This window comes from Crotalus tigris, unplaced genomic scaffold, assembly GCF_016545835.1.
Source record: "Crotalus tigris isolate CLP2741 ecotype Arizona unplaced genomic scaffold, ASM1654583v1 scf7180000024472.5447098, whole genome shotgun sequence".
NCBI lineage: Eukaryota > Metazoa > Chordata > Lepidosauria > Squamata > Viperidae > Crotalus > Crotalus tigris.
This window is the reverse complement of record NW_024100643.1, coordinates 2,304,864-2,320,549: the sequence shown is the minus strand read 5'-3', so window position 1 is coordinate 2,320,549 and position 15,686 is coordinate 2,304,864. Positions and strand designations below refer to the sequence as shown.

The 15,686-nt window shown below is 36.1% G+C and overlaps 1 protein-coding gene across 5 annotated transcripts in view; it reads left to right on the top strand.

The window, feature by feature from the left end:
• SKAP1 (src kinase associated phosphoprotein 1) overlaps positions 1-15,686 on the top strand; it is a 502,470-nt gene that overhangs the window by 467,550 nt on the left and 19,234 nt on the right. For all 5 annotated transcript variants that reach the window (XR_005555500.1, XM_039333275.1, XM_039333273.1 and 2 more), the window contains exon 11: positions 15,560-15,674. Coding sequence is in view for 4 of the 5 variants with exons in the window: in XM_039333275.1 (XP_039189209.1) it covers positions 15,560-15,658 (99 nt within the window). In the remaining variant the exon portion in view is untranslated. The remainder of the gene's footprint in view (positions 1-15,559; positions 15,675-15,686) is intronic.

Sequence of the window (15,686 nt, the reverse complement as noted above, 5' to 3'; positions counted from 1 at the left end):
CATTGTTTTTTTTTTTATTATTTTCAAATGTTCTTTCAGATGTTTGATTACTATTTTCTAATCTAGCCACATTTCCTGCTCCTTACTTGTATGTTTTTAACAATGACAATTTTGGAGTATCTGTCACCAAACTAAAGTGCTGTAAATAATTTTCTTTTTATTAGCTATCATACCATTGAATCTACATGTAAGAATCATACAATTCAAACTCTTCCACCCAATTCTTAGACAGAAATTTCTATGATGACTATATATTTGAAATATATATATATATTCAAGATTTTAGGAAGCAGTATACCTGACTATAGTCAAGTAACCAATCCAATCATATATTATATGGAAGGCAGCCAATTCGCCACTACAGAGTTATTTAATGCCTCTCTGCAACTCTTGTTCTAACAATAAGTATCTCTTTTAGTATGCCGGATAGTTGTCGTCAAGCCCTGTGAGAACTGCTTGGGCTAACGGAAACATCTTTTTTTCTTTTTCTTTTTTAATTTAAAAAGTTTTTTATTTGTAATACAATTAAAACAAAAATGGACAGCCGTGACATTCCAGAGTATTTCAAATAGTTTGTTTCTCATGGTACAAAAAGATAATACACCATTCTTAACCTCTATATAAGCCTCATCCTTCTATGTAATACAATTAAATATACAATTATATATACATATATATACATTTCAATCCTATCGTTAACTTGAGATCCGAGCAGTTCTTCTTAATTCATACCAATGGTAAAATTTGTCCCAGATTTCGAAGTATTCGAGTTCTGTCTTGTCCTTCATAATCATTGTAAGCCTGTCCATCTCAGCACATGAAAGGATTTTATACAGGATTTCTTCTTCCATTGGAATTCCTTTATTTCTCCAATTTTGAGCAAAAACCAGTCTGGAAGCCGTTAGAATGTGTAACATTAAATAAAGAACGCCTTTTCTTTTTTCTCTGTAATCTTTTTTCTTTTTTAAGGAATATTTAAAAGAACTGTGATTTTTTTCTTTTCCTTTTTTTTTAAACAAGAATCTTTCTTCTTAGAACTTAATGAAAATGGCTTCAAAACGTCTGCCTCCTCCTCCTAAAGCTACTATCTCTTCCCCAATGACCCAGCCTGTTTCCCAGAAACCAAAATCACCTCCACCCTCTCCTCCTCCTGCAATGTCTCTTAAAGATTTACAAGAAGCTTTTAAAAAGCATGCTTTGGATGTTAAGGAGGAAGTAAAAGATCTTATAATTGCATAGAGGGCTGTTACAGAAGAACTATTGGAGGCTAAAAATAAACAAATAAGGGAGGACATACTTTTTGCCTTTCAGGGCCTTGCTCTGCACATAGAGAGGATTGACGACAGAATCGAGGAGATTACTGAAAATGCAATGGAATCTAGGATGGAGGAGGTAGAGAATAAGATAGAAATCACACAGGATGAACAAATCATGTCACAATATAGAGAGATGGAGTATGCATTGCATATCAGGGGGCTGAGAGAGAATCCTCAAGAGGACTTAAAGATGCTTATTGTGAAAGATATCGCTCTTAATCTGGGCTGGAGGCCTGAAATAATCGGGAATGAGATAGAAAAAATTTTTAGAGTCAACTCACGGGTTGCTAGACAGAGAAACTTACCAAGAGACGTGGTCATCTACTTTTCTAGAAGATTTACTCGTAATGAAATTATACAGGCTTTTTACAAACAAAAGTTTCAAACTGCAGATCAAGATGTGATAATTTTAAAAGAAATACCTCCCAAAATTTTAAGAGGCAGAAAAGACTTTGCTTTTCTGTCTGATGAGTTAAAGCATCGTCAAATCCAGTTTAGATGGGAGATTCCAAGAGGAATAATAGTGAATTATGAGGGGATACATCATAGATTAACTACAGTTCTGAAGGCAAGAGATTTTTATCATTCTATTTTAAAGGCAAGATCGTCTTCACCCCCACAAACAAGGATAATGGAAGAGCCTGTTATGGCAGGAGCCTCATCAATGATGGTTATGGAACAAGCTGTACAGAATTTTGAGATAAAAGAACAAAGGATGACACGAGCTGCCCATAAACGTAAAGAAAAAGAGCAGCAGCAGAAGAGTGGAGATAAAGTTGAAGGCATGGTTATTACAGAGCCTGTGGGAGGGGCAAGACCCAAAAGATCTTCGACAGTGGATCTGCAGGCCATGCTCCAGAGGCTCCAGGCCAGTGGAGATGGCCAGGCTCCTGACCTGGAATGTTAATGGCTTAAATGTGCCACAGAAACAAAGAAAGGTTTTCCATTATTTGAAACAACACAACAATGATTTGATATGTCTGCAAAAGACTCATATAACTTTAAAGGACTCCAAACTTTTGATGAATCCTCGTTTGGGTTCACATTTCATTGCTCTAGCTTCAGGGAAAAAAGGGGGAGTGGTAATTTACGTGAAGAAAAATTTTCCATCTAAATTAATTGAGACTGACTCTGAAGGAAGATATCTTTTTGTGGAATTATCATTACAATGTAAAAAAGTTCTTATTGTTGGATTACATGCTCCTAATCAGCAACAGAAACAATTTTATAAGTTTTTGCATGGGAAGATATCCCAGTTGGATTATAAATCTGTAATCTTGATGGGTGACTGGAATGGGGTTCTAGATTCAACTATAGATAAAAGGAGCTCTTCTAAAACTTTTACCCAAACTAGGTTACCTAAAACTTTTTTTGATTTGAAAGAAGAATTGGAGCTTATTGATATTTGGCGAGAAAGGAGTACAAGTGATAGAGATTTCACTTTTTATTCGGATAGGCATCAATCATTTTCAAGAATTGACTTTTTCTTGATTACTAGTGACCTTCTTTCTAGAGTGAGGAAGGTGAAAATTTTTCCCAGAACTTTGTCAGATCACAGTCCGGTGTGGATGGAATTACATTTGGAAGATGGGAATAGAAGACCCTGGAGATTGAATGAGAATTTGTTTACTCGGGAAGAGTTTGTACAAAAATGTAAAAAGCATTTAAAGGACTTTTTTGCTATAAACATGAATAAGGGAACATCGATGTCCATGGTTTGGGATGCCAGTAAGGCATATATGAGGGGAATTTTGATTCAATTGAATAAGGTTTTTAGGGAAAAAGGGTTAAAAAGACGTAGAGAAATAGAAGAAGAGATTAAATTAAAAGAACAAGAGTTTGTTCTTAATCCAACTGACAATAATTTAAAGGTATCTATAAAGATGCTTAAGGAACAATTTAATATGTTGATGGCAGATCAGGTGGCTACTAATCTGTCGTACATGAGACATAATACTTTCTGTAACGTGAATAAGCCTGGGAGGTGGTTGGCTTATCAGTTACGAAAGAAACAGAAAGCTAGAATTATAGAGAAAGTAAAATATAAAGGTACTGAGGTTTTTCAGCAAAATTTGATCCAAAAGAGTTTTTTAGATTTTTATACAAAATTATATTCAAGTGATAACATAAAGGGTGTGGATATAGACAAATACTTACAATCTGTGCATTTTCCTAAACTTTCAGAGGAACAACAAAATGGGATGAATAGATTAATTACTGTGAAGGAAATTGGTTTAGCTATTAAGCAGTTAAAGGTTGGAAAATCTCCGGGAACAGATGGATTGACTTCGAGGTATTATAAGACTTTATCTGAAGAAATGATGGAGCCTCTAAAGGAACTTTTTAATAGTATTATGTTGGGTACACAAGTGCCTCCTTCTGGGAAAAGAGCCTTTATATCACTGATTCCAAAGGAAGATCAGGATCTTACAGAGCCTAAGAATTATAGGCCAATTTCATTATTAAATGTTGATTATAAGATTTTTACAAAAATTTTGGCAAACATTAATGCAGGTTATGAAGGCCTGTGGCTTTTATCTTTTTTGGATGCTGAAAAAGCCTTTGATCAATTAGATTGGAAATTTCTATTTTCATTGGTAGAGAAAATGAATTTTGGGGATAATTTTTTACATGCACTTAAAGCTATATATCAGCAACAATGTAAATGGGGGATTGACTGAGAATTTTAATATTGAAAAAGGGACAAGACAAGGATGCCCATTATCCCCATTGTTATTTGTTTTAACATTGGAAATTTTATTGATTCAGATTCGAGAATCAAAGGTAGTTAAGGGCGTAAAGATAAGGAAGAATGAGTATAAATTGCGGGCTTTTGCGGATGATTTGGTCTTAATTTTGGAACAATCGAATCAAGCGATTGATTGTTTATTAGAACTTATAACACAGTATGGGAATGTCTCTGGTTTTAAAGTCAATAATTATAAGACTAAGATATTATCTAAGAATATGTTAGTTAAGGATAGGGAAAGTTTGGTCAAAGCCACAGGTTTTCAGATGGTAAAAAAGGTTAAATATTTGGGAGTATATTTAACCGCTTCAAATGGAAAATTGTATAAGAATAATTATGAACCATTATGGGGAAAAGTACAAAAGGACTTTAAAGACTGGAAAAAACTGCAATTGTCATTGTTGGGGAGAATTTCAGCTGTAAAAATGAATGTTCTATCAAAGTTCCTTTTTTTGTTTCAGATGATACCTATTTTAAAAAAAGAGGCAAATTTGGATGAATGGCAAAGGGGTATCAACAATTTTATATGGGCCGGAAAGAAACCAAGGGTTAAGTTTAAGATTTTACAGGATGCTCGAGAAAGAGGAGGACTTAAGGCACCCAACTTGAAATTATATTATGATGCAGCCGCTTTAACTTGGTTAAGCGATTGGCTCAATTTAACAAATAAAGATATTCTGTTTTTGGAAGGTTGGGACTTAATATATGGTTGGCATGCATACCTGATTTTCAATAAGAAAGTTGATTGGATTTTTAAATTACATATTTTGAGGAATGCCTTACTTCGTGTTTGGAAAAAGTATTATCACAGATTGAATTATAAAATACCTATCTGGGGGATTCCCAGACATGCAATTGAGGGAATTTCTAAGGGGACAAATTTCGATAGAATCTCGTATAAAGAATTGTTAATTTGGTCTGGTTCGAATTGGCATTTGAAATCCCTAGATGTATTAAGGCAAGAAAATACTCTACAGTCATGGTTTCAATACTTACAAATAGTGGATAGATGGACTGTAGATAAGAAAGAGGGAATAACATTAGAAGATAAACAATTGGTTATTCAGATTAAAAATCAGAGTCAGGCCCATATAAAAAGAATTTACAATGTTTTATTAGAGTTAGACTCGGAAACAGAATTGGTTAAAGACTGTATGATTAAATGGGCTCAAAATATACAGGAACCGATTTCATTGGATTTATGGGAGACAATTTGGACTAGAAATGTTAAATTTACACAAGCTCAAAATTTGAGAGAAAATTTTTATAAAATGTTTTACAGATGGCATTTAGATCCTAAAAAATTATCTTGTATGTATCCTAACATACAGCCCAAATGTTGGAGATGTGGCAATAAAGATGCGACATATTTTCATATTTGGTGGAATTGTAAAAAGGTAAAGGCATTTTGGATTATGATTTGGTGGAACATTCAAAAGATTTTTAGAAGGAAGATAAAGTTTACTCCTCAACTATTTTTATTGGGTATCTTTGTGGATTTAAATGATAAAGAAACTATTTTGATGTTGAATTTATTAACTGCCGCAAGGTTATTAATAGGTTTATATTGGAAGAAAGATTCTTTGCCTACTTTAGAAGAATGGGTATTTAAAGTATCTAGTTTTGCAGAGATAGCAAAAATTTCTGCCTATTTAAAGGATCATACACAAGAAAGATATATCACTGTATGGAGAAGATGGATAGATTATATTCAGAAAAAGTATGGAACTAAAAAGTTTCACTTATTTTATGAATGAATATTATAGTAAATATTACAGAGAATTGTCTTATAGGCTATTGGAGTTAAAGGTTAAGTATGATATTTTTTTTCCTTTTTTTATTATTATTATTTTTTTCTTTTTTTCTTTTTTCTTTTTTTTCTTTTCTTTTCCTTTTCTTATTATTATAAATCCTTTTAATTATTAACCCTGTATTCTGCTCTGGGAAGTGAAGGGAGGGGGGTTGGGGGTGGGAGGGAGGAAATGTGGGGGGGTAAGTGTAATATAGATAATGGTTGCTTATAGGGGTGCGGCCTGGGCACTCCCCTTATGCTGCGTTCATGAGTTTGATAGGGATGAGAGGTGGGCAAGTGTAGAGAGGAAGTAGGGTAGTGAGAGGAGAAGGGGAGGGGAAGAGAGTAGGATGGGAGGTGAGAAAGAGGAGGGAAGTAGGGAATGTTTTAAGAGAGGGTGGACGCGGCCTGGGGGGAGTGCGCAGGTCGTAATAATGTTTATCTTAAAATTGTATTGTATACTTTTTTTATAATGTTTATATGGAAAAAATAAAAAACTTTCATTAAAAAAAAAAAAAGAACGCCTTTGTCGTACTTTTGCGTGGTTATACCTAATAGGAAAAGTTCTGGTTTTGGCTCTACCACTCTAATATTTCTTCCAACCATTCTTTGATCCTATTCCAAAAATCACGAGCTCGCATGCACTCCCACAACATATGATAGTATGTTTCAATTGTCAGACTACATTTCCAACATTTAGAGGAGACATTAGGACACATTTTAGCTAATCTTATGGGTGGGAGATGCCATCTATAGAACATTTTATAGAGATTTTCTTTGTAAGAGGTGGCCAAAGTAAGCTTCTTGTTTCTTGCCCATAGTTCTTGCCAGATGTGCAGATCAAAATTAAGACCAAAATCCTTGCTCCATTTTAACATAGTCACTTTTACTTGTTCCTCATACATTGCCAGATCTAACAAATAGTGGTATAATTTTTTAATCATTTTATCCTCCGATCCCAATATTATTTTATCCAATTCTATTGGTTCTAATTTAATACTTAACTCTTTTTTATCTTTCCAATATCTCGCCTGCAGTTGCAGATATGCCCACCATTCTAATTCTATCCCTTCATCCTAGAGGATTTTCCTGGATTTAAATTCCCCCCTTTCATCTAAAATGTTTTTATATGTTATGATCTTATCTAATTGGGTAAATTTTGGATGTACATATATTTCTAATGGTGGGATCCAACTAGGTACTTGGGTATAATTTGGTTGCCAAATTTTTGTCCATACATCGATAAGAGCTTGTCTAATATAATGTCTTCGAAAATATTTATGTATTTTATATTTATGATCCCATAATATAGCATGCCATCCTATTTGTAGGTCATGGCCCTCCAGACAGAATAGTCTCCTATTCTTTAATAATATCCAATCTCTTACCCATACTCGTGCTATAGCCTGGTAGTATTTCTCCAAGTCTGGAAGGCCAAATTCCCCCCTTTCCTTTGAATCCTGCAATAATTTTAGTTTAATCCTTGCTCATTTTCCTTGCCAGATAAATTTGAATATCATTTTATTCAAATTTTGAAAAAAATTCTTTTCTAGTTTTATAGGTATGCATTGGAACAAGAATAAGATTTTTGGCAATACGTTCATTTTAATCACCTCAATTCTGCCCATAAAAGAGAGCTGTAGGTTAGACCAAATATTAAGGTCTTTTTGGATCTGTTCTATTAACTTATCATAATTATCCTTTTTAAGTGTAGCGCATCTGGCAGTCAATTGTATCCCTAAATATCTAATTTTATTTGTAATTTGAACACCTATTCTGTCAACCAGTTCATTTTCCTGTATTTTGGTCATATTTTTGACGAGCATTTTAGTTTTTTCTTTATTTATCGTTAAGCCCGCTATTTCCCCATATCTACTCAGTGTTTCCATCAATCTTATCCCTGATTGTAATGGTTGTTCGATTATAAAAACTAAATCATCTGCAAAGGCTTGTATTTTAAATGTCTCTTTCTTAATCTCTAAACCTTTGATCTGTTCATCTTGTTGGATTACTCTAGTTAACACCCCAAGAGATAATATAAACAACAGTGGTGATAGTGGGCAACCTTGCCTTGTGCCTTTTTGGATTTGGAAGCTCTCCGTCGCTTCTCCATTAATTATTACTTTGGCCACCTGCTTAGAATAGACTGATTTAAACATGTTTAAGAAATTTTCCCCGAAATCCATATACAATAATTGGCTGAACATAAAATCCCATTTTACATTGTCGATGGAAACATCTTTATTGGTAGGAATGTAACAGAATATTAAAAATCTGCCAAAGCAATATTTCAGATTGACATAACACTTTCCATGATTAAGGTGGAATTACTCTAAGTTTCATTCTCATGGGATTCTCTTCCCTGGACTTAAGAATCTTGTCCACAATAGTCCAACTTTCTCCTTTATCTTCTTTTTGTTTCTAAGTTTCCAGGTTGGTTAGGCATGCCATTGCAGATACGGAGATGGAGAAAGATAGGAAAAATAAGAATATTACAAATAGTGAAAGAAGTGTCAGAAAGAGAGAAAATGGCTGTAGTCATATTGTCGGGCCTGTAGCTCGACCTAGAGAGCATTCAAGACAACATACTTCTCTGGGTCAATTAAAACTCTAGAACAGTGGTTCTCAACCTGTGGGCCAGGACCCCATTTGGGGTCGAACGACCATTTCACGGGGGTCGCCAAACAACGCAGTCCACCATTTTTTTCCCCTTTAGACTCTCTTGAATAGAGTCTAATTCTATTGGCTTTCAAAAGCCAATAGGAATTGTCCAGGCTGTCTCTGCCCTGCTGAGCCCACCAAAAGTCCCATTCTGCAAACGGTGCTGCACCAGTTGAGTAGTCCTCGACTTACGACCAATTGAGTAGTCCTCGACTTACGACCAATTGGGGTCACGGCATTAAAAAGGTTGAGAACCACTGCTCTAGAACTACATTCACACAACTTTCTAAACTTATTCATGGCTGAATGTATTGTGTAAACCAGGGCCATTTGGTTAGCTTATTGCCAAGTGCACTTTGCACAAAATGAATTACTTCAATAATATTGTATAAACCCTGATAATTGGCCTGCCCACTTTTAGATCTGAATCCATTTATCATTTGTTTCAGTTATACCTACTGTTGATATGAAACTCTCTATAGAATCTTCCCAAAGAAGTTACATTAGGAAAAAAAATAGAGGATAACAATGTTCTTTCCAGTTGTGAGAGTTAGAAGCTGTTATAAGAGTATTATAGCAAGGCATATAGTACAACCGTTTATCATCTTTCTAATTCCTAAAGCATTGCTTCAAATAATGGCTTTCTTGTGCCTGTATCTTATGTTGAAGTAGTTGTAACAAACATAGGTTTACAGAGAGTTAGCTCAGTGGAAAATCATAAGAACCAGTTTTCATATCAGGAAGCAGTCTAGAGAAGAAGTCTTGCTGGAAAGATCTATTTGCTACTGAGAATGCACAGCAATGGACTAGATAGATTCATGGTCTGACTGAGTATAGGGAGATTAGCAGAGTTCCCATGACCATTGAATTATTGCAGCAGACAGCTGCAGTTGTGTGAATAGAGAAAGGCTTCCCAATCAATCGGGGATAGTTTACACTTGAGCCCTGACACCTGTTTTATTATATAGAAGCTAAGTATGCCTGCAGTTCTGAAAATGCATCTGTCCTGCCCTTTAAGGACATCTCAGTGGTCATCTGGGTAGTTGCTGAGTTATCATGCAAAATGTTTCACAAATAGGGAAACAGTAGGGATGGGGGCATACGGAAATTAAAAGCAAGCAGTTTTGTAGCAGGGGTCTTCAGTCTCTTTTCCAGCTTATGAGAGCTGCCTGCTGTTTCCTCCTAGTCTCACTCCCACAACCCCCCTCCCCCCCCCCCACCTGCTTGCTAAGGCATTTTCTCCTGGCATGGAAGAGAGAAGCCAGACACTAAGGCAGGAGATATGCAAAGGACACCCAGTACGCTGTAGAAAAGCAGTAAAATAGTAACAGGGAAGACTATAAGATAAGGGTAGCCAGGATATTTTATCCATAATGTTTCTCAATTATCTTCTACTTTAGATCATATCCTATGCTTTTTTCTTATAGTTCTAGATGTCATTTTGTTGATGGATCTCACCAATATAAATTCTTCCAAGTCTGCACATGTGGAACTCCTGTATGAAATAATGCCCACACACGGATGGGGGGAGGGGAGAGCGAGAGAGGCGCACTCTTCCCATTTTGATGCTCAAATGGAATTTAGAAACTCAGGTCCACAGGGATCGGAAAGACGAATTGTGTCTTTAATTATTATTTTCCTTACATGTTTTTGGAATTTATTTTAAATTAGAGGACATATCACCTTGGGGCTATGCTTATCTTGAGATAATTGAATGTTCACTTGGTAATATACTCTCTCATTCTTCTTTTTGATGATATACTCAGGGTAGATTAACATGCTTGTTGGCTCCTGTCTCAGAGACAAAACATAACATTTTTCTTTTCTTTTTCCTTATTCAATTTAATTATGCAACCTGCAAATTTATGTAATGCCTTGAAAGTTAGTCTTTTTCTCTCCTTTCCTAAAAATAAATCTGGGAACGAGGTGTTTTGACCAGGATTTACTGACTCAAGGAAAGGATATGAGCAAGTATTCTGTGTCGAATAATTCTCAAAGCCCATTGTTCTTCATCACCATTCAGAACAATTAATACATTAAAGTCACAGGATCTTTCCCACTGAAATGCTTTTTCAAGCAATTACAAAAAGAGGAGTGGAGAGAGGGAGGATCTGCACAATAGATCTGCTCATTGTTGTTGAACTTCCTACAGCAAGGACTTCCAAAATTAAAGAAGAGCTGAAACTTTATGCAACTGGTGGGATTTCAGTTCCTCATAAGGATGCAGGACTAATATTCATTTTGTGCTTTCCTTAAAAACAATCTAATACAGCACTCTGAAAAGCACTTTGTGGCCACTGGGTCTAGTTGCTGTTATAATTTTCATAAAGCCATGAATATATGCCATTTCAGGTCATACTGCAAAATGTAAATAGTAGACTGAACCAGTCTACTATTGGAATTTGGTAATGCTTATCAATATTTTGCTGTCTTCTATTCTTCCTGCCAGATGAGTTAACCAGCTCTGTGAAGGAGGAAGATGATTTTTCAATACTGTGTTTTTATCTTGATGTACTATTAAAGCCACATTGAGAGGATGGAGAATTTAATTTCTCTGAGCTACATTTGCTAGAAGTAAAAATTGACCACGTCCACTGCAGCTATCTTAAGTTAATATGGGTGGCCAGTTGCCAGAGAACAGGCAGTGGCCTTGCTGCCTGACTTAGAAGGCAGAGGCAATTTTATCAGCCCTGATCAACACTACATGAGGCAGATACTCCATGAGGCACCATATTTCACAAGAAGAGGCTAAGAGACCTGGTTTCGTTAGAGTTCCTTGAATGGGAGCAGTCCAGAACATTGCCTCATCTTCCCCTTGTGGTAAGGACATAACAGATTGCTAGTGCATCCTGATCTCGCTAACAGTGCTAGACTTTGCCTTCACAGTTTTCTGCTGAAGAAGTAATCGTCTCCCTCTCCCCCCACACACATACACACAAAATTTCCCCTCGCTAAGCAAAGCACAAACCTCCAACATCAGCAGCTTATTGAGGGGAGCTGGCAAATAAGCACCTCCAGACGCAAGACAGGGTTCACCTCGGGCCGGGGCTCTGCCAGTACAACTTCCTCCATTTTAATAGTTTAATAAAAATTAGCATAATTAACGAACATCTGTATGATCCAGAGCGGTGTAATTTGGCACTTGGAAATGAGAGCTTAAACATTATTGCTGGGAGTTTAATGTTGTTTTAATTCTTTTTGGCACAGTGCAGGGAAATAAAGTGCCCAGTGCCGATGGTTCTCAGCTTGTGCTCATTTGCATTCCATTCTTCCTTTCTTGATTATGAGCAATCGCCAGCTCCCAGCAATCCATCAACGCTGAAATTGTTTTAAAATACTTCATGGTGCTCAGGCCAAGGCAATGTATGGAAAGTGGACTGGATCTTAATCTTTGCTTTACCATCCCGCCACATAGTGCTGTTCCCTTTTCTCTGTGACTTTCTTCAATCTTGGATTTCACTTACACATCATGGGTTGTTTCATGATTACAGTCTGATGACTGGAGTAGAATGTGTGAATAGACTTAGCTGAAAAGCATTGTGCCTGAAAGGACATCAGGTGAGAGGAAAGATGTGAATATCTGTGATAATTAATTCATAATGACTCATTTGCCAAGTTAGTTGCCATGTTGTGAATCAACAAGTGATGAACATAGATGCCTAGAAACAACCCATAATGTTTATGCCAGTGGCTGCTGAAATAAAACTTGTGTGAAAACATTTTTTATTTCACTGTTTCATTTGTACTACCTGTAGGAGAGAGCTGTATCTGAAGAGGAATCCCTCTGAACATATTCAGAAGAACTCTCATATTGACCATTATATCAAATATCATTTTATCTATTCAAGGAGCAAATTGCAGAGCAACATAATTTCACCATTAACTAGGTGAATTTTTTAGGAACATATTCTCACAGGCAGGAAGAAATCCAGTAATAAAAATGCGACAAACCAAAATGCCATCCCAAATAGAGTACTTTTTTATTTGGGATTTTGGCCATAGAACATTCTGTTCTCTTTGCCTGCAAGTGGAGAAATACACGGTTGGATTTCTGAAAAGTTCCTTTCTCATAAAAAAAACTAGTATATCAGTGTGAAGTCTGGTTTACACTGTTCTCCCTAACATACTTACTTTCTGTGTGCAGATAATTTTACCCATACAGGACAATTTGACTTGCAGTACTATGATCTAAGAAAAACATTATTTATGTATTTGGTGGTAATGTAAACTTACTCCATTTTGCTCTGTTATTATTTGAGGAATTTTCTGTCATGGCCCCTCTTTTTTCCTAAAATGAATATTTCCAATAATATACTTCTGAACCTGATATATAAAATTGCATACATATAAATGGACTTGGGCTGGAGGCCATGGCTAAAATTAACTCTGGTAATATCACTCCTATTATATTCTCTTTGAAGGAATTTATGTTTGCTTTTGTGTAAACCATAACCTAGAAAGCCAGTGTGATCTAATGGTTAAGAAACTAAGCTAGAAACCAGGAGACTATGAGTTCTAGTCTCTTGGCCCATAGCAGTCAATGACTTTCAGCCGTTCTCTTTCAACTCTAGGAAACAGGCAGTGGCAAACCATTTCTGGAAATATTTCCAAGAAAACTGCAAAATGAGTCCAGACAGTTGCCAGAAGGCAATGCTGATTCAAAGGCACCTAATTTTTTTAAAAAAATATCATTGGCTGGTTTATTGCCGATCTGAGGAGAAAGCCCTAGAAAAACCATTATCCAGTAAGCCTCTTAGTAAGTTCTGGCAATAAAAGCAATATACAATCCAAAGCAACCTAGAACTAAGGAGAAACTTCCTAACAGTTAGAACAATTAACCAGTGGAACAACCTGCCTCCAGAGCTGTGAATGCTCCAACACTGGAAGTTTTTAAGAAGAGACTGGACAGCCATTTGTCTGAAATGGTATAGGGTTTCCAGCCTCAGCAGGAGGTTGGACTAGATGACCTCCAAGGTCTCTTCCAACTTTATTATTATTGTTGTTATTATTGTTATTATTATACCTTTTGATATATGAATTTTCCCATTCGTTTAGGTTTTTTTTCCAGAGGTATCAAGGCAACATGTATATACTAGGCTACGGTTCTTAAGAGTCTTTGGGGAAGCCATGATAATTAAACTCATATATAAACTAATTCTCCAACACTGTGGTTAATGCAAATTAAATGCCAAAGGTGAGTTAAATATAGATCTGTCCATTGGCTCATTAGACTGACTAACTAACAAGGCCAGATGGTCCTAGAAACTAAGATATACAAAAAGAGATTGAAGAGACCAGGTTTGTTAGCTTTGAGAAAATATGATTGAATCCAGAATGCAGGACATGGAATAATGGTATTAAATCAAATTCTGATCAAATGTTATAAAACCTCCTAACAGTAAGAGTAGTGGAGCCATTTATCCACACAGCTCTCTTTCACTGAATGTGTTCAAGAGAGGCTAGACAGCCATCTGTCTGGAATGCTTTAATTGGGATTCCTGCACTAAGCAGGGTGGCCCTGGGGACCTAAAAAATCCCTTCCAGTTCTGTGATTTTGAGGCACAAACACCAAAGGGCAGAAATGGGTATATCAAGTGCCAAAGGGGGATGAGATGAAGAATAGAAGTTTGAAAAAGACAACTCCTGGATCTGTTCTACATTGATCAAACCCCTCCTGATCAGAATGTTGAAGTTTACAGAGAAAATGATGCCCTGCAGAAACATTGTAATAGGCTACTCCATTCCAAAATAGGTTACAGCAGATCTTGATTTGTTGATGGAGCCACAAGTCCTGTACATAATGTTTTTAGCCTACCTTGACTAGGAAGCTCCAAGGAGAGGAAGCAAGACCATTGCAGACTGCCAACTTGGTACTGCTGAATTGCTGACTTTTTTGAAAGGGTAGGCTGGTGGAAACCCCTGATATCTTTAAGTAACATTGGCAGAAAATCTTGCCTAAAAGCAGGGGACTTGCTGCCTTTCACTATTAATAATCCTCATCTAGCCTCTCCCCCATCTCTCTCTATATTATATACATGTATACATATGCATGTATGTGTAAACATACATGAATGTGTATACACACACACAATGTATATGTATATGTCTGTGGGGAAGCATAGACACACAAAAACACACACACATGCCAATTGCTTCAGCGCTTAAAGATTAAGACTTTCATCTAACCCAACCAAAGTCCAAAATTCTAGTTAAAATGAAAATAGAATGCAATGTACTATATTTCATAATAGACTAACAAAGAAGGTAAGCGGATTGAAAGTCCTGTATTAGATGTGAAGAATCTGTGGCCCTTCAGGTGTTACTAAATTACTGCTCCCAGCAATCCCAGTTAATATAGCTAAATGGGGAGGGATGCTCAGGATACTTCAGCAGCATCTATTCTAGACGGATACAAATCCACCTCCCATGTCTTTGATAATCCATTGCTACATCGCATATACTGTGCATTGTTTTAGTCTACTTACACCTGGAAAACATGTATAGGAATTGCATATATAAAGAAGCTAAATAGTTCTGAAACCTACCACACCACATTTCGTTTAATTTTCAGACCGTTCCCAAAATATATATTCCCAAGTGACTTTTTCCCCAGTCTTCACCTTGTTAATTTGCAATTGGAATCTATCTATCGAAAAATTATCATGGAAGGGGGGAATAACTCTGGACATTAGAGGAAAGAAAAAAAGCAAAGCATGTCTGGCTCATCCATGTTTATAATAGTTTCTGCTTTCTGAAAAGAAAAACAGAAGGTGAAGTAACTAAACAGCAATAGTAATAATGACAGTATTTATGTAGCAATATATCTGACAACACTATAAGATGTCCCCATATTTAGACAATATAAATGAAAATAGGCAATATTTTGGCCTATTTAAAGATAAAAACATTTGTATTAAAGAGACAGATGGAGGAAAGAAGTATGCATAAAATGATCTGTGCCAGAAACAGAAATCTTAGCTCTATCCCATCAAGTCTCTATACTCCATTATTTCATGAATGCTGCTGGTACTTTCTTTCCAGGAATATAACATGTATGGTTGGTGGGTCGGAGAACTGAACAACATGGTAGGGATTGTCCCAAGGAACTATCTCATGCCTGCCTATGATTTGGAAGAATGATGAACAACAGAAAAAGGTAAGGAAAATA